This window comes from Drosophila guanche, unplaced genomic scaffold (genome assembly GCF_900245975.1).
Source record: "Drosophila guanche unplaced genomic scaffold, DGUA_6, whole genome shotgun sequence".
Classification (NCBI taxonomy): Eukaryota; Metazoa; Arthropoda; class Insecta; order Diptera; family Drosophilidae; genus Drosophila; species Drosophila guanche.
The window spans coordinates 6398371-6420045 of NW_022995747.1; the positions used below are offsets into that span (position 1 = coordinate 6398371).

At 45.6% G+C, this 21675-nt stretch overlaps 2 protein-coding genes across 4 annotated transcripts in view; both read right to left on the minus strand.

The window, feature by feature from the left end:
* Positions 1–299: 299 nt before the first annotated feature.
* Positions 300–3547, minus strand: LOC117583274 (tetraspanin-31-A). 2 transcript variants are annotated; one of them, XR_004573785.1, is made up of 5 exons: positions 3376–3547; positions 2847–3014; positions 2214–2582; positions 1545–2125; positions 300–1438 (listed from the first exon to the last, which is right to left on the minus strand). XR_004573785.1 is itself a non-coding variant. In XM_034271499.1 (4 exons), exons 1-4 carry the CDS (start codon positions 3433–3435, stop codon positions 1343–1345), a joined length of 693 nt encoding a protein of 230 aa, XP_034127390.1. In that variant the 5' UTR covers positions 3436–3543; the 3' UTR covers positions 300–1342. The 2 variants fall into 2 exon arrangements, 1 of the variants encoding a protein (XP_034127390.1); XM_034271499.1 differs by lacking the exon at positions 1545–2125 and having other exon boundaries at positions 3376–3543.
* Positions 3548–10749: 7202 nt separating this feature from the next.
* The window catches only part of LOC117583402, a 27494-nt gene continuing 16568 nt past the window's right edge, over positions 10750–21675 (minus strand). For both annotated transcript variants that reach the window (XM_034271688.1, XM_034271685.1), the window contains 7 exons: positions 19583–19979; positions 18441–18601; positions 17433–17634; positions 16751–17002; positions 15748–16691; positions 15433–15660; positions 10750–11925 (listed from right to left, as the gene is read on the minus strand). In XM_034271688.1, coding sequence (XP_034127579.1) covers positions 11654–11925; positions 15433–15660; positions 15748–16691; positions 16751–17002; positions 17433–17634; positions 18441–18601; positions 19583–19974 — 2451 coding nt within the window. In that variant the 5' untranslated portion in view covers positions 19975–19979 and the 3' untranslated portion in view covers positions 10750–11653. The remainder of the gene's footprint in view (positions 11926–15432; positions 15661–15747; positions 16692–16750; positions 17003–17432; positions 17635–18440; positions 18602–19582; positions 19980–21675) is intronic.

The following is a 21675-nucleotide window of genomic DNA, read 5'->3' on the forward strand; positions in this document are numbered from 1 at the left end:
GACAATTAAAAAGCTTCCTTAAAACAATGATTATCATGAAAAGAGCTGAAAGAAAATAAATTATAATTATAAACTACATTTTTAGCAATAGTTAAATTAAACATACCATCACTTGTACCACCCAGCAACTGCTTCGTTCCACTGTCTGCCAGTTTTCCGACAGGCGTCAGTTTTGTTTGTAAGCGGAGACACTTTGCTAATGATGGCAGTTCGCTGTTCCTTTGGGAGGTGTGGTTGGGAGGAGGACTTTCCTCATTAAGGAACTGATGGGGGAAATGAAACTCAAAACTGGATTCAACTTGTTGTTTTATAGATCATATTTACTTCAATCACAGCACAGAATACAGAGAATATTATCTAATGGTTTATTTGTCGCTCGAAAGGAAATTGGAAATGCGGAAACAAGGGAAAAACTATTTCCATGTGTTGTGTGTTGTGTGTGCGTGGTGTGGTGTGTTGTGTGTTTGTTCTGTAAATTAAGACATAGAGAGATGGAGAAAAGTGGCAGAGAAAGTCGAGCAAGTGCGGAAAACAGGGTGTAAACTGTGGAAGAGAGCTGTGTGGTAGGAGGTTTTCTATCTTTCTTTTAGAGAGTTGTTTAATTGTTGACATGTATGTATATTTTGTAGTTGGGTTACTTTATGTTTATGTTTTTTTTGGTTTTGGTTTTGTTTTTGTTCTTTTTGGATCATTAACACACAACTAACATTTAGAGTATTGTTGAATATGCAAACACGTTTCGTATGTATATAGGTTGATGTGTTACGTTATGCCTAGGTTTAGTTTAGTTTTAGTTTTAGTTGCTTACTAGGTTGCTAGTTACAATTGTTGACTTGGTTGTTAGATTCTACTTGAAGATCAGGTTTCCGAAATGTTTCTCTTGTCGTAGTTTCTCTCGTGGTACAGCAGTTGAGTCATTCATGATTGTTGCGAGTTGCAAAGAAAGGCTTTTAAAATAGCTAACAGAGGTGTGAAAGAACAGCACAACTTAATTTAATATAAAACATTACAGCTAGAAATAATCTCCATTTGGGGCGCACATATGCCGCCTCCATTTTTGTGCAATTCAAACAAACTTATAAATGTACAATAAAAATTATTTAAAAATTAGCAGCAGCAGCAGGAAGCAGCAGCAGTTGAGCACTCTCTCTCTCTCTCTTCTCTGCTTTCGAGTTATCTCTTGTTTGAGTCTGGTATTCGATTCTTGCTAGGAAACGTATTGCCTGTGTGTGTGTTGTACAAATAAGAATATTCAGCCTTCGTCCCTTTGACTAAAAATGCACCATCCATGTATCGTTCCTTTATCAAAATTATTCAATCCTTCACCATGTTCATGGGCCAATCAGTATAGATAGTTGTGGGGAAAGACGGCACGTGCAGGCAGATAGCAGGGATCATGTTGATTGCGATAGCGACGCGCCAAGAAAACGGCCAAGACCTAAGTGGAAACAAAAGAGGAATTAGTCAGCGATCATTCAGAGTTGTTTGCATAAGAACATGAACCAAGGAAAATGAAGACACAATAATGCTTAAACATGTCTCACCCTCTCGCCTCTGCTCGATTAGGCTTAGTCAAAGAGCCCCGACAGTTGGTTTTTCAGTTAGTTAAAAGAGTGTTAGAATGCAGGGTAAGGAAGAAGGGGATTGTTGATTGCTTTATATGGCTCTCTCCTCCTCTATATGTCTATAACACTATATCTGTACGAGTGTATATATGTCTAAAGTTGTATTGTATATCAATTACGTACTAACACACATTACGTACATATGTATCTATGCTGTAATGCGTTTATATATAGATCTGTATATATGTATGTCTGTATTTATATATGTATCTGTAGATGGTATAAATATATAAGATGTATGCAGACCCAAAGAGCTCTCTTTTGGTCTATGACCCATGAATTCTACCCCCAACATCCATAGCAACATTTCGCAGAAAGGGAAATACACAGAGACAGAGATACACACACATAAATCTATATAACTTTGCCTGTTGCTATGTCTTCTATTGGGGGATTAATTGTTCTTTTCTGATTTAGGGGACAATTTAAAGGAATGCGCTGGGCAAGCCGCGCGGATCCTTTTGATTGCGATAGCGCACGGTTAGCCAGACGCCCACAAACTAAAGGCAGCATGTGAATGGATGGAGGAATTACACAGATTACAAATTACAGAGATTAGTACAAACTATTCTATTTCTTTGCACGCACCTCGGTGAAGCTGAAGAAGATGCCCAGACCGCCGCACAGCTTGAAGGCATAGTCGATCTTGTCCTCCAGCATGGGACCACAGGCCGGGCAATGGCAATCCACATCGTTCGACTGTTCGCAGCACTTTCGATTGACCAGCTCGCAGGAGGGTTCATCTGTCGGAGCGAGTGGAGTGGTCGGAAGGTTGATGCTGCTGGTGGCATTGAAGCCGCAGCAGTCGAGGCTCTCCTGCACCTGTTGCCGCAACTCTGGGGGCACTGTCATCCATCCCTGCTCGGCAAACTGCTGCTGCTGCTCGGCATTGACGGCCAGGCAAGAGCTGGCAATGGAGAACTGAATGAGGAAGAGCATAAACAGGATGATCATGTACTGTGGGGAGTGGGAGAGAGACACAGTCTAGGGGTTAAGGAAAGCCACGAGAGCGATTGCAAAATGCTTATCAAGAGTGGTGATGCACATGCCCACTGCTGTCGTCATTGCCGCCGAGGCCCCGTCATAATTTGCCTCATAATGAGGCCACTTTTCATGTCATTGTTCGACACGAGGGCCACGACCTTCGGCTCTATGTATGTGCCAAGCACTTTTGGTGCGTGCGCTTGCAAGGTTTTCTTGTGGTTGGTTCGAAAAGGATACAAAGAAGAGCATCACTTGATGGTGCTTCACAGCGCCGGCGAGGCCCAGCATGGAGATGCAGATGAGGATGACGCCGCAGGCCAGGATGCCGCCCACAATGGGCAGATTGGTGACAATGGAGGCGGCCCGCGCATAGACCCCCACGCCAATCAGCAGGAAACCAATCATCTAGTGGACGGAGAAGAGAGGAGAGAAGAGAATAAGTACTTAAGATGTGCACTGGAGGTCGACTATTAACAAGAGGAACAACAGACCGCAGACAGGCAGCAGCAGCAGCAGCAGGCAGGACGCATGGATACATACAGGTACATATACAGACGATTGCATGTGCGTGTGTGTGTGTATGTTGCACCTGCCACAAGAAAATCAATAAATTGCCATTAGGCGCTGTAATTTAATCATCTACTCGTAACACAATCGCTTTTGTTGCTGTTGCTGCTGCTTTGCATTTGTTGTTCCACTTCCTGGTTGTTGTTTTTGCCACTGGGAATTTCTACATTTCTGTTTGTTTTTTTTCTCGCTTGCTTACCACATATAAAATGTTGAGCGCTATGAGCGCATTCTTCGAGCAGGTAAATCCTCCACACATGTTGCTGCACAACTTATTCTGGCTTTAAATGAGTTTTATCGAATTTAATTCAGTTTTTTAACAATTTCAAAAAATTTTCGTATTTTGCAGCGCAATTTTCACTTTCAATTTTAGTGTGACCGCGGAGTATTCCAAAAAATATACCACAATATGACCACACACAATACCAAAGTTTCTTGGTATTTAAAGTAAAGTAAATTTTAAATATACTGCATACTCGATTGCTGACTGTCGCAGGGTCAATGCTGTGAAGAGCAGAATTTACACAAATGTAGAAAAAATGTAAAATGTAATGTTATAAATATAAATGTGATCCGTTGGAAGCGAATTTAACGCCGAAAAGTTTGCGGTTAATTTCAAGTAAATTTCAACATTCTAATACCCTTGGGGGGAAGGATATCTTCGAATAGAGGAAATGTTTGAAATCTTATGCTCCAATCAATGCAAAAACTAGTCAATGGAGGGCTAGCTTAACGAAATTTAGCAGATTAAAGATAACGAGAATATATCTGATCGGGATATATAAACTTAGAAAACATTCGGCATGTTAACAACAAAGCATGTTAGTCCAAGAAAAAATCATTATTAATGTTTAAAAGCAGTTGGGAGAACGGAATTTTAATATTAATTAATGGAAATAGGGTACAGAAATGCCTATACCATTCCATACTATTACCAACAAAGAATTGTCAAATGACGTAACCTTCTGTTCCCACCCACATGACTTTTAATGCTGATCTTTTTGTTTGAGCCTTTTAGTTTAAACATTATTTGGCAATCAATCCCATAAAAAAAGTGATGAAAACCAGCCCATCTTGTGGAATGAATTGACTGATGAATTGGTTAAAACTATAGTTTTAGCGCTGAAAATTCCAACTAGCTGGTAATATTAAATAGAACATCAAAGTCGAGGAAAATGATTTTAGATTTGAGGTATATTTGCGGTATATTTTGCAAATTCCGCGATCACGCTGAACACCGCGGATTTTTGCATTGTTTTCATTTTCAAGACCCAAACTACGCAATTAAGGCAAAACAAGTAACTAATTATGTTGAAATGTCAATTTCCCTTGAGCCGCCAAGTGCCGTTAATTGCATTCTACATGCCACAAGCCTTGGAAATTCCAACAAGAGGCGAAACAACAACTTCATTGCGTGTCACGGTCAGCGGAGGCCTAGGACCTCCTCATGGCAGCCGCAACAACCACGAGGCGGCATAAATTTATGGCCAAACGATAAGCGCCAGCCGAAAAACACACAAAACCAACAACAAATCTGAAAAGAAAAGAGGAATATTCCAAGCTAAGCCAGCGATCGCGCTGCCCAAAATTGGACAAGGAACGTGCGTCGCGCGAGCAAAAGCAGAATTTAGTAGCTGTCAAAGGCATCAGCTGTGGCCCGGGCAACACCTACAGCCTGGTCAGTGTCCGAGAAGTCAAGTTGTGGCTGGTGGGATGGTAAATGGCGGGAGATGAGGCGAGTGGCAGCGGCCACAGCGGCATCCACACGCAAAGAATGCCACAGGTGAGTCCCAAGCTGCTGAATGTACAGTGGAGATTGGCTAAGTCTAGAAATTTCGCATCTTATTTCCAGATGAGAATAAATGATCTTTATCGTAGATGATAAGCCTCTCTCTCTCTGCTGTTGCTGTTCTCATCGTCTGATTAGACTCTCTGTTAGCCAATCTCCACTGTGATCCCCTGTTAGCCCAACTTTGTACTTGACTTTGCGTGCAAATGGGAAAAATGCCACAAAATCGTAGAGGGGGCAGAATCGCGAGAAGTGAGATCCCGATCCCCTAGAGCCGTTGGTGGCCTGTGTGACTCTATAAGGCTGATGCTGTCAGTTGTTTTTAGCCCGGCTCATTGGCAGCTTTATTGGCCCACTGCATATGGATGGGTCCGCTCCGCTCTGCTCCTCGTGTGTGCATGTTTTGCTGTGTGTGTGGGCCAACCTGCATACCAATCATAAATATAAATATGAATCTAAAATGCACTTGCAGGCGTCCCAGACCAATTCGGAGTCGCCTCGGCAACCTCGTTAGCCTTTGCGCTAGTGCGAAGATGCAAAACGGTTCTCGGATCTCGGGACTTGGGAGCTTGGGTACCCTGGTCCTCCTGCTGCTCTTGCTGCTCTTGGTGGAGCTGCTAACAAGATGGCAACACATGAAATTAGACTGCAGCGATGCACGGCCAGCGATAGAAGGAGAACGAAGAACTGATCGTGCCCAGAAAACGGCAACAGGAACAACAAACTAATTAACATATTCAAATATTTGTCGCATTGTTTTCGCCCGTTTCCCAGAGTCTAGTTCTCTTCCACTGATCTCTGCTCGTCTGCCCACCTCTCGTTCTGTTCTCGCTTCTGCCCCTGCTCCGTGCTCCATGCTCCGTGCCAGTTGCCTGTTTATTGAAAAACCATTTTACGGTTTCATGCTTAAAAGTCATTGGGAGTGTGCGCCCTGCCGTGTCCAGAACCACGCCCCATCCTTGGCACCCATTGTGCAACAGCAGCAGCAGCAGCGGCAGCAGAAGAAGCATCAGCAACACCAGTCGCAGCATCTTCCCTTTTGCATTCTATGGGGATTTTCTTCTCTCTCTCTCTCTCTCTCTCTCTCTGTCTCTGTAGACCCGTTGGCGCTATTTTTATCGCATTTTAAAAGGCTATTTGTAGTTGTTCCACCAGGAAGTGGCATAAATTCGCAGTGCATAATGGCTGTGAATAAATTATTTTGCAGCAGCTTCCTCTGGCTGGCACGGACTCCGCTGTTGGTGCTGCTGCTGCTGCTGCTGCTGCCCACCATTGATTCTGCCTCGCCCACGGGGCCTGATAAGACGCAGCACTGCGCTGCAAAGCTTTCCCAGCTCGGAGTGGTAGACCCACCTCTGGCTCATCCATTGCGTTGTTCAATGAAAGAAGAAGTACAGATGAACAGGAACAATGCACTGGTTACGTAATCACTTACTGCGATTGTTGTCCTGCCTCCAGCCGCCGCCCGCTGCTCGTGAGAGTGGCCAGCCGGCGGCCTTCCTTGTGCACTCAAGCCATTTTCACGCACGCCCCCACCTCCAGCTAGGGCTAGGGCTTGGGCTTGGGCCCAGTGCTGTGATCTGTGATCTGTGATCCTCCTAAAAAATTGAATACGCAGCCATCGCATGCGCAGGCAGGAAAAAGCAAAAGTCTCACAGTTTGCCAAAGCGGAAGCGCTGACCAGGGCTTGGGCGCTGCTGAACCCTGCGGAAGATGTTGCTGTGATGCCAGCAGGAGACTGAACGAGGGATTTGTGTGTACTGTATGTGTGTGTGACTAGTTGCAGTGCAATTTAAGCCATACTGTTCTTCAGATTATATATGAATACATCTTTATCTTTCAGCATTCAATCAGACTCTGCCTGTAAGCATGGACCACTGATTGGGTGGCACTTGACCCTGAGAATATCGTCATATGACAGCCCTAAGGAATTGCCATCCGAATGCAGGTAAGCTTAGTAGATTTTTCCAGTCCCCACTCCAATACCATTTAATGTAAGTCAGATGTGATTTCATCTCGCGTTTAGCCAGAGTCAAAGTCAAAGTTCAGCTGGGACTACCGAATCTTTGAAGTGAAATTGATTTTGAGTGAAATGACCCCGGTAGATGCTCCTTTGGGTTCTGTAATTGCCGCAGGTCTGGACTCTGGAGATTCCAGAGATGCATTCCAGTTATTAATTGTTTTCTGTTTTTTGTTTTATTGCTGTTGTGTTCGTCCCACTCTTGTGTGGCCAACAAGAACCTGGCGAATCTAGCGAAGCATCTTTAAACGGTACTGAACCATTTCTCTAATTTCTAATGGCGTTCCATCTCTCTGTATCGCTCTGGCTCCGACACCGAGGAGGGAGTCTTTTGGGGCCTGGTCAATGTCCTTTGCCATTTCGGTTTTGTTTGGATGCATTGCATGCGCATTGCGCACGACGCGTCAGGCAGCCATCCGCAGTCGGTTGGGTCTTCAGTTGGGTCTTCAGCCATCCAGCCAGCCAGCCCAGATGTTATCCATTCCATTGCCGCAGTGACCCCACCAGGGCCATAAATTCTCACAGTGCTTACACGCCTGCGCCTCTCTACAAATGTTCCAATTTGTATTTTTGCACAAATTGTTGTTGCTTCTTTGGAGCTCTTCCTGTTTGCGGCAGTGTTGCCGTTGCCGTTGCCGTTGCCGTTGCAGTCGCAGTTGCAGTTTTACTGTGCCTGGGCTGCTCTGCTTTGGCTGTTTGTTTAGATTGCATTTAATTTAATTTGCTTTACCCAATTGGGCTGAGCCCGCAATTAGAGACAAATGTTTTCGGCTGCATTCCTCCGGCTACTTAGCCCCCATGTTCGTGGCAATTAGTTGCGCCTTCCACTCGCTGGGCTATTGGGAATCTGGGGACATTGGACACTGGGGACATCCGGACATGGGGCGTGTCGTATTGGGTCGCTTCGAACGTTCGGGTTCGGGTCGACGTTCGTCGGTCGGGAGTCGGGAGTCGGGAAGCCGGGCGAAAGTTATCTTGGCCAGAAGCACAAACGCTGGCCGCCTCGATTTCCCACACGTTTGTTTGCTTAATTAGGTGAAAACTTGCCAACAGCTGTCCCGTGCCGTCCCATCCCGTCCCGCATGTCCCGCCATGACGGGCAATTGCTAATGAGCAGGACAAGCTGGAGGAGTTGGCGAAATGAAAAGTAACAAGCCAACAAGCCAACAAGTCCTCGCTTTCAGCCATCGGAAAATGGAAAATGGAAAATGTTTAATGGTAAACGGGAAAACGTTCACTCTGTCGCTTCAAGTGCTAAGATTCCAACTTTTGTCAGTCTATCTGTTTGCCTTCTTTACTCTATGCAGAAGTTGAGGATTCTTGGCTATGATGGACGCTTAGCGGAGGAACTGGGAAAGAATTTCTGTTCCATCCTAATCCTAATTTCAAATGCATCAATTTCACACTCCTTCCTGGAAATCTTTCACACTATTTTTATATGTATACCAATTTGTTTTGAATGCTTTTCATCTCTCTCGATTAATTGGCAGCATTTCCTTTTGCATTTCCGGCCAGTTAAAAGAGCATTAAAAGTTTCACATGGCAGGAAGTAGCTTGGTGTTTCAGCACCTCATTGCTGCTGCTGCTGCTGCTGTTGCTGCTGCAGTGGGTTTTCCTTTTCTTCAATCGCTTCTTCTTTTCTTTTTGGAGGGGAAATTTGGCGTTGCCCATTGCCATGGCAAGTGCATAATTTTTCAATCAAAGCGAGCAGCTGTAAAACAAACAAAAGCTGAAAAGCAACAACAACAGCAGCAGTGGCAGATGATAGAGAACAGAGGACAGAGGACAGAGGACGAGGCGGGAGGCCAAAGAAGAAATCGTGAGGCAGGCCAACATGGCAGGCCAAAAAACCAAACGAATACAAAAAGAAAACCCGAATAGGAAAAGCTCTCTTGCTCTCTGTCATGGAATGGGTTGGGTTGGGTTGCGTGGGGAGCGGAGGGGAGGGGAGGAAGTGATGCAAACGAGATCTTCACTCCGTTTGAACCCATCCCATTGCAGCTTAGCCTCTGGCGAGGCTCAATGGCATTTAAATGCAAATGACCACGAAGCGTGAGGGTGTTCAATGCGAACTTTATGCATGGAAATTGGCAAAATGCGAGCAAGCGTTTTCCTCAATGGTCAAAGTGTCAACCACAACGAGTGTAGGTGTCTTATCCATTGTCTCCGTCCATGTCCCTGTCCCTGTTCCCATACCGAGGCCATTCTTGGGATCAGAACGATCCAGGCCGAGGTTTGTGTCGGGGCCAAAGTCAAGCCGCTAATTAAAAGCCATTGCTAACAGTCAACGACTTAATGGCCAGGCATTTGCATAGCTGTCACCGCCAATGCCCACACTTGGCCACGTTCTGGAAAAGTGAGAAAAGCCAAAAACAAAACAAAAAAAAACTAAAGGAGCGCCCGGAGCATGGATTGCTGTTCTGCTCTGTTGCCCCATCGGAAGACCAACTCCAGCTCCATCTAAAACTCCAACACCTCGACCGAGTCCAAGCCAAATACGCACCAGAACCGGCCATAAAAAATGTCAACGCGTGGCTTGTGATGATTTTCTGTAACATGTCAGAAAGGGTACATTAACTTTGTGTGGAAAGTGGGTAATCGATGGGATATCTCTGTATATTGGATGTAGAAAACGGACTAGTTTAGATATGTATTTATTTTAGGGTTATGAAATGCTCCATTTATTCTCTAATACCCAACCCTAGCCAGATTATACATAGCTCAATATTGTAGTGCATCCGGAATTCGTTCAATCCAAACACTCAGTTCGGCTTTCTATCGCTTAATAAAGGAGTTTTATGCAACGGGAGGCACGACGCACATGCGTCTTCTCACACCTAGTCCGCAATAGAGGAAATCCACTGAGGCAATCGAGTCTCCTATGTGATGGACAGCAGAAGGAGACATCTTCATTTACTAACGCGACACACGTCTCACCCGAAGCTCGACTTTTCGCACTTTACAATTTCCATTTCAACACGATCATGATTAATCGTCGCCTTCAGTGGATCAGAATTTGTAATTAATCATGGATTTGTGTACATATGTATATGTATACCTCCTAATGGCGTGCGTAGCTGAAGCGTTAAAGAGATCGTGATACGCCTGGTTGAGCTCCGCTGCTGCTTTATGTTGCCTCATAATTTGATTAACACTTTGGTCGGACTGCCCCTCCACACAAGCCGCACACTCCAAGCCATAATGCGCTAAGAAGCTGCAGGTGACTGCCGGCACACCTAAAGATGCGACTATGAGTCTGCCACATCTCACACCTAAACATGTGGCACATGCCACATGGGTCTCGGCTCAAATTGCCGTGAAATTATAATCATTTCTGTGGGTCTCTTATGAGAGCGCCGCGACAAACATCAGTTTCAGTTAATGGTGGCTTCGTTTTGTCAGTGAAATGTTAATTAACAACAAACTTGGTTATGGCCAAATTAATTTCTTGTGGGTAGAATATTTAATGAATCTTGACTCAAGATTTAAAGGTGGAACTAATTGCCAACCAATTGTATTTACATTTAGCTACGTTATGATTAATTTTAGTATTGACTTTTATCATTTTTTTGACGCTTTCAAATTTTTGGGATGTGTTTTTGGGACTTTTATCTCTGTTGAACACACCATGGAACAAACAAACTCTTTTCTATTTCCCACTCTTTTATCTTTCAAATCTTTCAAAATAATATCCCATTTCTTATGCTCCATAATCCTCCAATGAGTACAAAATGTTGTTTTTATTTTTAGACATTTATTTTGTTTTAAAAATATATTTATGTTTATTGCTTTACTTAATCAGTACAATTCGTTTATCAGAAATTTTAATTATTTTAATTCTCTAAGTCTCTGACACTTGCTTTTTGGGGACAAGTCGAAGGCTCTACTAAACATTAGCACCGCTCTGCGTTTCGGCAAATAAATAATATATGAAGTACAATTAGCACAATAAATAGTTCCAGATTAATAGATTATAGATAATGTAGCTAGGGTTTTTAGAGTCCGGGTGGGGAAGTGTTGTGGGGGCTTGGAAAATTGGGAAACGCCGCCTTGCACAGAAGCCTGGCGCAAAACATTTTGATACAAAATTATTTGGCAAACTTTGTGTGAAAATGTGAGCAGCTAAATAAATAGTTATTAATAAATAGAATAATAGTTATAAATGCATGTCGCTCGAGTTCTATAGACCTAGACATATAGATACGAAAGAGACGTCTCCATTAAACACTAAAAATTAGCCTAACTTTTACTAGAAAGAATCGGGAAAGACCACTTGATGTCTGCTTTCCGGCTCCTTGAACTAACTTTTAATTCGAATTTTGCTGTGGGTAGGGGAGGGTAGAGAATTTCCGTTTGATTGGCAATGCGCAGATTCAAAATGCTGGAAAATGTTCAATTTCCAAGGCATTTAAAAGCGCGCATTAATGAGAAAAAAAACACATGCGAGGGGCAGGGGGGTTTCAATTCGATCATCAATCTATGCTTAACTTGTATGTGTGTAGCCTTAGTCTAGGATTTGATTATCTCTAGGGTTTCCAATGATTTTTGCATTTGTCGCCGCTTGGGCGAATATTTTCTATTCAAGTCTCATCGAATCTTTTGAAGCTTTCGAGGCATATTGCGTTTGTTCCCAGCTAAATGTGAGAGCTGTGTCCTGGAGTTGTCCGTCTAGTACTGTTGTCCGTAGCGTCCGTTAATGCCGCTGTCGTAGAGCTTGCTCAGCGTGTCCTTGGCGCTGTGGCCCATGTGGGACGCACCCGACGAGGCGGAGGATGGCGGTGGGGGACCGTAAAGCATGGTGGGCGCCCCATAGGTGATGGTCGGCGTTGGCTCGTGCTGGTACAGGTATCGCTCCTTGTGTGTGCGTCGCTGGACGGTCTTCCAGATGCCAAAGATGCTCAACTGGGCCAGCAGGAAGAGCGCTCCAGCCATAATCAGTCCTACAAAAGAGAAAGAAGTGAAAACAAATGGCATTACTCGAGAGGTTCTCCACCGATCAGCAGTTTCAGAAGGGAAGTCGGCCTCTTATCGCCATAAATCATTGGGATTATCGCTGGCAAACGATCTAGTTCTCGAAGTGTACATAAAACACGTTTCCCCCTTAACCCAAAGAGCCGCCAAAGCAACCCACAGAAGAGATAAGATCGTTTCAATCAACAGAAAACCAGGAAGAAGTCGAAGAAGTGACCTAAGATCGGTTTAGTTATCAAAGAAAACAAAAGTGGGCGCCACTTGACCCACTTTCGGCCATAGAACGAAACAAAAAACCAAAACAAACAAACAGAGAGAGAGAGAGAGAGAAGAGAAGAGAGAAGAAATAGGCCCCAAGCGACCAAGTGACCAAGTTGTGACAGCAACAAGTTGAAGATAAACATAAAACAATGAGAAATAAAACAGCGACAATTTAATGCATGAGTTGCATATTTTGGCATGCCACAAGAGGCAGCAGCCGCACAACCACACAGCCACATAGTCGGAGCAGCAGCAACAGATTGGACTCACTTTCCTTACCCTCCACATTGCATGCCACAATTGTTGGGTTCTTAAAAGTGCAACATGCCACATAAATAAGCCCAAGCAGAGCAGAGGCAGAGGCCGCTTGGCCATGGTCGTTGGAGGAAATTCGAAATGCCAATGCCGGTAGAAATCGGGTGAAAGTGCCGCCAAAGTCAAAGTCAAAACCAGAGTGCAGTACGACTCGCATGCGTTGTCTTTGCTGCTGCTGTTGCTGTTGCTGTTGTGGTTGTCGTCCAGTTCACGAAATCAGAATTTAAGAGCATCAGCCAGAGCCAACAGCAACAACGAGCGACATGCCAGATGACTATCAAAGATTACTTTGCTGTGCTACGTTTTGCTGTTGACCATAAAAAGTAAGCTCGGAGCAAGCCAGAGTGCCACAAAGCAGTCGCTGCAAAGCAACCAAAATAAAAAACACAAACCATCATCATCATTATTATCCACATCATCATCATGTGGCTCTTTGGTCATGACTTGAATGAGTTTCAATAACAAAGTGCACGCACTTGAAACTGGCCTTTTATTTATGTGTATTTGTGTGTTTCCCCCAACTTGATCTGACAACAGCAGATCCCCAACAGCACTGTTCACATCCCCATCCCCATTCCCATTCCCATTCCAGTTCCCATTCCCGACAACAACAAGACCAACGAAAGAGAGAACAACGAAAATATACAAAATTATTACAATTACTGTAAACGTTCAGTTAGAAAGATGAGATGGAGAGATCCAGCGGTAGTAGTAGTAAGTCGCGGCGCCCACGAAAAAACACACACAAAACAAAAAGAGTAAATAATTTGATGAAAACCCGAGAGGGTCAGAACAATGAGAACGAGGTAAATGTTGGGAAAAATCGAAGCGAATGGGATGAAAAGTTGTATGGCAGAATATAGAAAGCGAAACCAGAATAATTTTTGGACTTGGAATACGCCTGGCCATGCAGTTAACTGTCCAATTATTTCTGGTTAGCGCAATAAATCTCCATCTGAGAGTTACTCAAAGAAACATTTCCATAAAGTAAGCATTCAACAAAGTAACCAAAATGATGAAAAGCGAAATGAAAACTCCATCAAATAAGGAAGTGGAGTTTGTTCAGAACTCAGAGCCAAGTAATAGCTGAAATTAAACATCATTCAAAGACTAAAATATCCATTGCTAATATAATTGAGATAAGTGGAAAAGGATTCATTACGCTAAACAATGTTCGCAGTGGAGTGGAGAAAAAAGTGGCTGTGCACCGAAAGCGAAAAGCAGGATCACATACATGAGAGAGTACCGAGCCGAGTAATGTCGGGAATCAAGCTTCATTTAGGGACTCGGGGAACCAGCAGAAAAAGTGACCATTAAATTGATTGGGCAAAAAGTTGCGGAATATCGAAAGCGAAACAAAAGCTCAGCCCATACACACACACACACACACAAACATGCTTGTGCATACACACACTCGTACATGGTATATGGGAAGTACTTTGCTTGAGAATTTTGCTGGGTGTAATATTAGAAATTAAACATCATTGAAGGACTTGAAGATGCTCAGAGCATTAAAATGATTGGGATAATTGGGGAAAGAGATTCGTTTATATTGTATGTATAAATATCGCTGGTCAAAGGAATGAAAAGTGCTCATAAGAGTGTGCTGACGAATTACAGGCCAGATGGCGTTAAATTAAATTGCTGCTCTGCATGCCACTAAAGCGAGTCTCACTGTCTGCACGCATTAAAGATCACCTGTCCGGGGCCATCTACAGTCTACAGTCTACCGTCTACCGTCTACCGTCTGCCATCTACCATCGTTCCGTACCAACAATGTGTGTGGCAAATGAGCTTAAAGAGCAGAAGAAAACCGTTGCTCTAATTGCAGACAATGAGCTTCGGCCTGGGCCGACTCTGATCTGCCTTGAAATGCAGCGCGTAATTACAACAAAAATGTACGTTGTTGTTGATGGCGGAATGGTGGTCCAATGCACAGAGTCCCAGTCGCAGTCCAATCTGAAGCTTAGGCTGGACCTGCTGCTGTCTAACGAGCTGTCAATTTAACGCTTCAACGCTGCATTCGCTTTAATGCGGCATGGCAATTGCTCCACAAAGGAATGACACATGGGAGATGGGTGGCTGGAAGCGCTGAAAACTGAAAACAGAGTGGTGCAAACTGCATGCTGAATGCTGCAAAACTGAAACCGAGAACTGAGAAATTTTCAGCTGCTGCTGCTGGCTAACGGGTATGGATGGAGGAGACGTCGACGCCGACGCCGACGACGACGACCAACTGTGCAGAAAAAGTTTTCGCGCCGCACGAAAATGAGGCGTGCACAATCCTGCACAGCTGCAGCTGAACTAGTGACCTGGTCGTGAGCCAGAGACACCCAGCCAACATCATAACTTGTTTAATGCAGTCACAGAACACGTTCTGGACAGCAGTCAGCAGTCAGAGGTGGATGTGCTCTGCCGTGGAGTGCTGTGAATGTGGGGGAGCAGAGCAGCGGAGTAAGCAGTTAGAGCTGCGATCCGAAACAGAACCTAATTTAATTCTCATGCAGTAGGAATCATTCGGCCAAAGTCGGCAATGATGAAAAATTGATTCATTATCAAAATTAGCGAGCAGGCAACAATGGGCCAGGGCCAAGAACAAGCTCACTGGCTCACGATGCCGCCAGTCGGCGTCGCCCCACCGAATCATACCCCCCCTGCTGATTCACCCAGGCCAGCACGACAGTCGACTACAATGACGACAACGGATACGCCAGACGATGAGGAGTGAAACGAAGAGGAAGACGAAGACGAAGACGAAGACAACGTCCTGCTAGCTCCTTGTCTATGCAAATCGCGTAACTTTTGATTCGCGCTTGATTGGGCATTTTCACAGAGAGCCAGAAAATCGGAATCGCTAGAATGGGTGGAATAGGTGGAATAGGTGGTGGGAGAGGACTTACCATAGCCATTAAGACAAGTGAGCTTGTCCTGGGCAACGCCCGCATATGCCTTCTCGTGGGGACCAGATCCGCTGTCATTGCCATTGGTGGTGCTGCTGCTGCTGCTGCCGCTGCCATCCTCTGGCTGGAAGCCGAACTTGTCTGTGATTTGTATGGACTGCACGAGCAGTATGTTATCATCAACGGGGCCCACATCCCGACGCTGGCGTGTGCTGACCATGAACTCGCCTGTGAAACAATTCAGGCAGTTAGTACTTGCTAGGGATAGATTGCACTCGCTCTAGGTCTGGCTCACGGCGGCAGACACACACTTACCACCATCGGTGCCATTGAGCACTGAGCGCTTCTTGCGGCCATAGGAGACCAGAGACTTCAGTTCACCGCTGGCGCCATCCTCGGAATCGCAAATGACGGGCTCGCAGCGCGGTATGCAGGGCGTTACCAGAGCGCGGAACTGCACCACCTCGCTGGAGGGGAACTTGAAGGCATCGAACTGGGAGAGCAGCACCTTGCGGTTGTGCGTCAGCTTCTGGATGGTGCCCATGATGTATTGATCGGTGGGGCAGCCATTAGCATCGATCAGCGTTATCTCAGCACTGTCCGAACCGTCCATGGCCACCAGTTCCCTAACGAAGATCTCGTACGGGCTGTTCTGTTCGACGATCTCGAAGCGAAGGGCCAGGGGATCGCCCACCTCGGCGATGCGCTTCATGTCACTGCCGTCCCGAGAGGTGATCTTCATGATCACATTCGGCGAGTCAATGGTGATCTCCTCGCTCAGCGACGATTCAATTTCACCTGTCACACCCAGATCGACATCGTTCAGCACCGTCTTGTTGGTCAGGTCGTACTGGCAGGACACTGCCAGTCCCAGATCCGAGGATGTGACGATCATGTCGTGATGCTGGATGACAATGTCGTTCATATACCGTCCATAGGCACTCTGGCGGACATTGCACTCGAGGTCATTGTACCCCATGCGGAAATCAAACTCCAGCGAATTGTTTACGTTCACAGCGCAGGATTTGGGTGCTCCCTTGGCATAGACCTTGCCGTCGAAGAGCTTGGAGGTGCGAATCTTGGTGATCATCTCCCCGGAACGGCACTCAATGGACACATTGTAGCAGGCGGAGAGCTCGTAGGTGGCTGCCTCGGGCACATCCAGATAGGGATCCATCACATCGGTGAGGGTGGCGCGGCTGTGATGCGACAGGCGACAGACCATGTCTCCAGTATCGTTATAGTCATAAGAGTGGCATCTGTCAAACGATTGTCAACCAGTCAGAACAGAACTTATGCTGTAGAGGGAAATGCTTACCTGTAGGGGGAGTTTAGGCAGAGATCACGGCACTCGTCAATGGTATTAATGTCCTGGTAGACAGAGTCCACAGTCTTCAGAATCTTGCCGGAGATGCGCTTGAATTCGCAGAGTTTGCTTGGCTCCTCCGCACAGTTGTTCTCCAGGTAGTCGGCCCCATCGTAGGGCTCGACGCTGCCGCCAGCCGAGAGGGTAATACGATCCATATCGGACAGTTCGCACAGACCCGAGTGGCGGTAGTAGTTGGCCGAGCTGGTTCGTGGTTAAAATTATGAGCGGTAGAGATCGGAAGAGGTGGAAGAGTTCGGAAAGCGAAGTGGCGAAGATCGGAAGGTGGAAGAGAAGCAAGAGAAGTTACATATAATAGAGCATTAGGAAGGAAATCTCAAGTATATGTACATAGAGCACGAAGCAATAAGTTAAGCCGCTCAAAAATAATAAAATATATTAAATGGGATTCATTTTAAGATTCAGATTCATCAATGAAGGAAAGATCAGTGGTGCTTATTGGTAGAATTATAACTCTCTTTGGGATGATTGTTCTACTCGTAATTTCTACTCCATATATATTTAACCATTTCCAACAGGAAACGTTTTTCAATCCCTGAATCAACATCTATGGAGTATCTCTCCAATATTCTCCTTAATTGCTAATTTTGGAACCCTTTTTTGGGATACTCACCGGCATGTGAATTCGGTTTCCCCCAGGCAGAGCTCCAGGCAGTCGCGCCGCGAAAGAACCGTCTGACTAGATTTGACATGTTCGGGGAGGCGGTAACCTTGAACGCGATCGATGCACCAGGCCTTGGAGCAAGGACGGACGCCCAAACACGATTTCTGTGCGTAGATGGTGAAAACCGGAAACTGTGAGCGCGAAAGTGAACCTGAAAATGCACCAAAGAGAGTGACAGAGAGAGAGAGAGAGAGAGAGAGCGGTTGAGAGAGGGAAGATAAAAACAGAGTCAGGAAAACCGGGAAAAATCAGGAAAATGCAACGGTGCCATGCGTATGGGAGGTGCGTGCGTTGAGCATTTGGTGCGTTTTACGCACACGCCCCTTCACTGCAAAGTAACAGGCGTGCAGCAGCAGCTGAAGGCTGATCTGAGGCTGAATGAGCGGCTGAATGTGGCAGCCACAGTGGAGGCAAAAGGCAGTGTCAGCAGCAGCAGCAGCAGCAGCAGCAGCAGCAGCGACAACTGCATCGACGTTCGACGACTGGGAAGGCTGTGGCAGCAAAAATTATGCGTTACTGCCAGCAACGCCAATGCCAAAAGCCAGTTTGCTGTTTGCAGAATAGGCAAAATCTAGTTTTCCTGTGCCCAAAGCCCCGGCCACGGCACAACATCGTATCGCCATCGTCGCCGCCGCCTTGGCTGCCAGCCAAATCATGCGTAAAAGCAAAAGGCGTTTTGCGGCCACTGGGAGACACTCGGGTGATTTATGCCTCTTGGCCACGAAAGCTGCAGGCAACAGCCACAGCCCCAAGAAGCAGAAAAAACACATGCAACCTGCATGAACTAGAACTCAATAATTGAGCAAATGAATGAATGAATGAATGAGTGAGTGAATGAATGTGTGAGCGAGTGGACTGAGTGGCCGGCTAAATTATTGAGCTTTCTTTGGCACAAAAAACCAACAACCAACTGGTGGAGTAGTAGTCGGTGTCGCATTCTCACACTTTCTAACTCACCTGGCAATTTATCGGCCGTGGTCTTGAACAGCACACAGAGGCCGGTTTCGTAGTTGACAGCGCTGCAGGATTCATTGCTCTGGCAGGCCTCCAAGCAGTCGGTGAGCATCAGGGTGCCCGGCAGAGTGTCCAACATTTTCGAGGGTGCCGATAGCACATACCTGAAAGTACCAGATAAAGTAGTTCAAGTAAAACAGATCCGAAAGATACCAAGATTATTTATGACGAGTAGCTAATGAAAATGAAAGTGTTTCGGTGGGCATTCTAAGCCGGTCTGTGAGTCTTCATTGTGGGCGCAAACAAAAGACTCTGGCAGCGAACCAGTCGGCCTGGGGCCGATGACATCAAGCCTGCCATGGGATTAGTCACGATTTAACCAAAAAGTGTCACTCCTACTGCCGGAAAGGCACAAACACAGGCAAGGGAACAGACAAAGATACAGATACATTTGCATATGCTAGTTAGTAGGGGGCTTGCCACTGAGTGGCAGTGGCACTGACTCCATTTCTGGGTTCCCACTTGCTGCTTCACCGTTATGTCTCTCTCTCTCTCTCTCTGCTACCCGGCAACTTCTTCTCTTCTTCTCTTCGTCTCTTCTTCTTGTTATGGAAATGTTAATTGGCCAAAATGTCAGTTGCATTTCATTAAAAAATGTATGAAACCTTCGGCTTGGGCATTGTCTTGTCTTGGTCCGCGCCCTTTGAAATCATTCAAATTTTAGAAGAAAAGCAAAAGTGAAAATAACGCAAAACCTACACTAAAATTATAAACAAAATGTAATCAAGTTTCTATAATGCCCTGCGATGGCGTAAGCCAAAGTTGAGTGAAATTTGTTGGCATTGTTTTGCGACAGTTATGATATGCCAACGGGTGGAAAACACGAAAATTATTATGCAATTTTTAAAGAGAAAACCTAACCAGCAAAAACTCATTTACAATAGGAAAAGGTTTGCAAATTCTGATACTGCAAAGAAATCTGGATTTGAAGATTGTTTTTGAGTGTAGATACATCTCTAAAATCAGCTCTTTTTTGTGCAATGTTTTGCCAGTATCTTGGATCATTGTTTCTTATTCATTGTGTAAAATTCTCATATATGTAACAATGCCCGATCTTTTATTGATCATTAGTGGCAAAAACTTACCCGGTAATGATCTCGAAGCCAATCATATCTGGATCACACTCCTCCTCCTGCAGCTGGGCCGGGGATTTGTCCGTTTTGGCCTCCGGCTGGGCCTCATTGGGCGTCACCAGGGGCTTGGGCAGCTCTCCGCTGCTGCCAGCTGCAATTGTGGCTGCCTCCGCTGCCACTTCGCTGTTTGATTCCGTGGTGGAGCTACTGCTACTGCTGCTTGTGGTTGCAGAGGCAGCGGCTGCGGCTGCGGCAGAGATGGCCGCTGGCGAAGGCGTTACATTGGTACGTGGAACGGTCTGCTTGACCGGCTTGACAGGACGTTTTGTTTTGCGTGCGGCACTGGCGGCGTCACTCGCAATTAGACAGAGCAGCAGCAGAAAGGTGCAGCGGCGTAGAAACATTTTGTCTGCAATTGAAAAAGATACAGATACAATGAGGGGGTTAGAGAGTGAGGTTTGCATAGATGGAATAGCCGGAGAGCGAGAGATGGCAAAATGTTAATTAGCAAAACTAATTTCGCATTACGCGTAATGTATGTAATTCCTGTTGTGCATTATATTAGTTTTGCTGCAGCAACTGAGAGAACTGGCGACGGGGCGCTACATGGGGGCTTTGCACTCACAGGAATGAAACGAAACGGAACTTCTTTCTGTTTGGTATTCGGTCTCTGGTGTGCCTCTGTTTGAGCATTAATTGCCCCACCTGTTTCCCCCGTGTTTCAGCGTTTAATTAAAACTACAGCTGAAGTTACATCTTGCAGCTCTCGGCTCTTGGCTCTCAGCACTCTTGCACCATCTTATTGTTCCTGCCACAAAATAACAGTACCGGTTGCAGGCCAAACACAAAACAATAAGAATAAAAACATTGTTTAGTCCACGGTTTATGTGTGAAAAGTGTTGGCTGCCTGGGAAATGGGGAAATGTTTAGCCAGAGACAGAGACAGAGACGAGGAGGAGAGAGAGCCAGTCGGGATGTGGGTGAAGGCCCCATGCTGGGGGGAAACGTGATGCGACCCCATAGGCCTAGTTTTCACCAAATCTGGGAAGCATTGGCATTCCTAAAACAAGTATATAAAGTGGGATAAATGATAGCATCACGAATGAAAGCGTGATTTGAGATGCTTTTCTTGATTAGAAATCTTCAACTTTTGTTGATCCTCATGCATCATGCATGGGTATTGGTAGTGATTCTTCCATCATGTCTGACATGATTTACTTTCCACGTAATCCCCTCTATAATATCATAACAATCACCTCTATCCGCTTGTGTAACTTCACGTCTTAAGCGTCAAACAATTAACACTTCACAGCCAATGAATCTCTGATCTACAGCAGGCACCTCTCTGCACTTTACACCTTACAATGTGCCGTTTTTCTATTGTTTTTTGGCTAACATTTCAGCGTGAAAGTGAAATAAACTTTTATCTCTTCATTCATAAAAAACGATCCTACGGAATGAACACATTTTCGCGTTGTTAAGTTGTATTTTTTATGCGTTTCGAGCTGTCGACAGTCGGCTGTCGGCTGTCGGCTGTCGATTCCATGGTACCGCTAAATAATTTCACTGGCCATAAAAACCATCGCAAACAAAGAGTAGAAAAACAGTCTCTGGAGATTCGCCAAGAGAATAGAAGACAACAGGGAAGCGAAGTGAAGAGCAGGGAGATGAGCCACCTGTGAGATAATCTAAAGTGCTGCTCATTATTTTGCCCCAGAGACACAGCGAAGAAGATTTAGCGGTTAATAAGCGGATGCGTGAGAAAAGATTTTTGCTGGTTTTTGTTGTATGTTGTTTAATGTTTCGTTAGTTACATAATTAATTATGCCCCTTGCTGGGCGACGGTTCGATGGCAAAGAGGTGAGTGGTGAGTGGTGAGTGGTGGAGGATGTGGGTACAGTGCAGGTTACATGCAAAACAAGTGCCACGCCTTCACCTGCAAAATCTGCGCTCACACATAAATTATGAAAGCCAAACAAGGGATGGGGCCCGGGGGGGGGGGGGGGGGGGGGGGGCGGGGGCCGTGGGGGCGGGGCGGGGCTGGCGGATGAAAAAGCCAGCAAGAATCCGCGGCAGAAAAAAAAAAACCCCACGCCCCCCCTGGC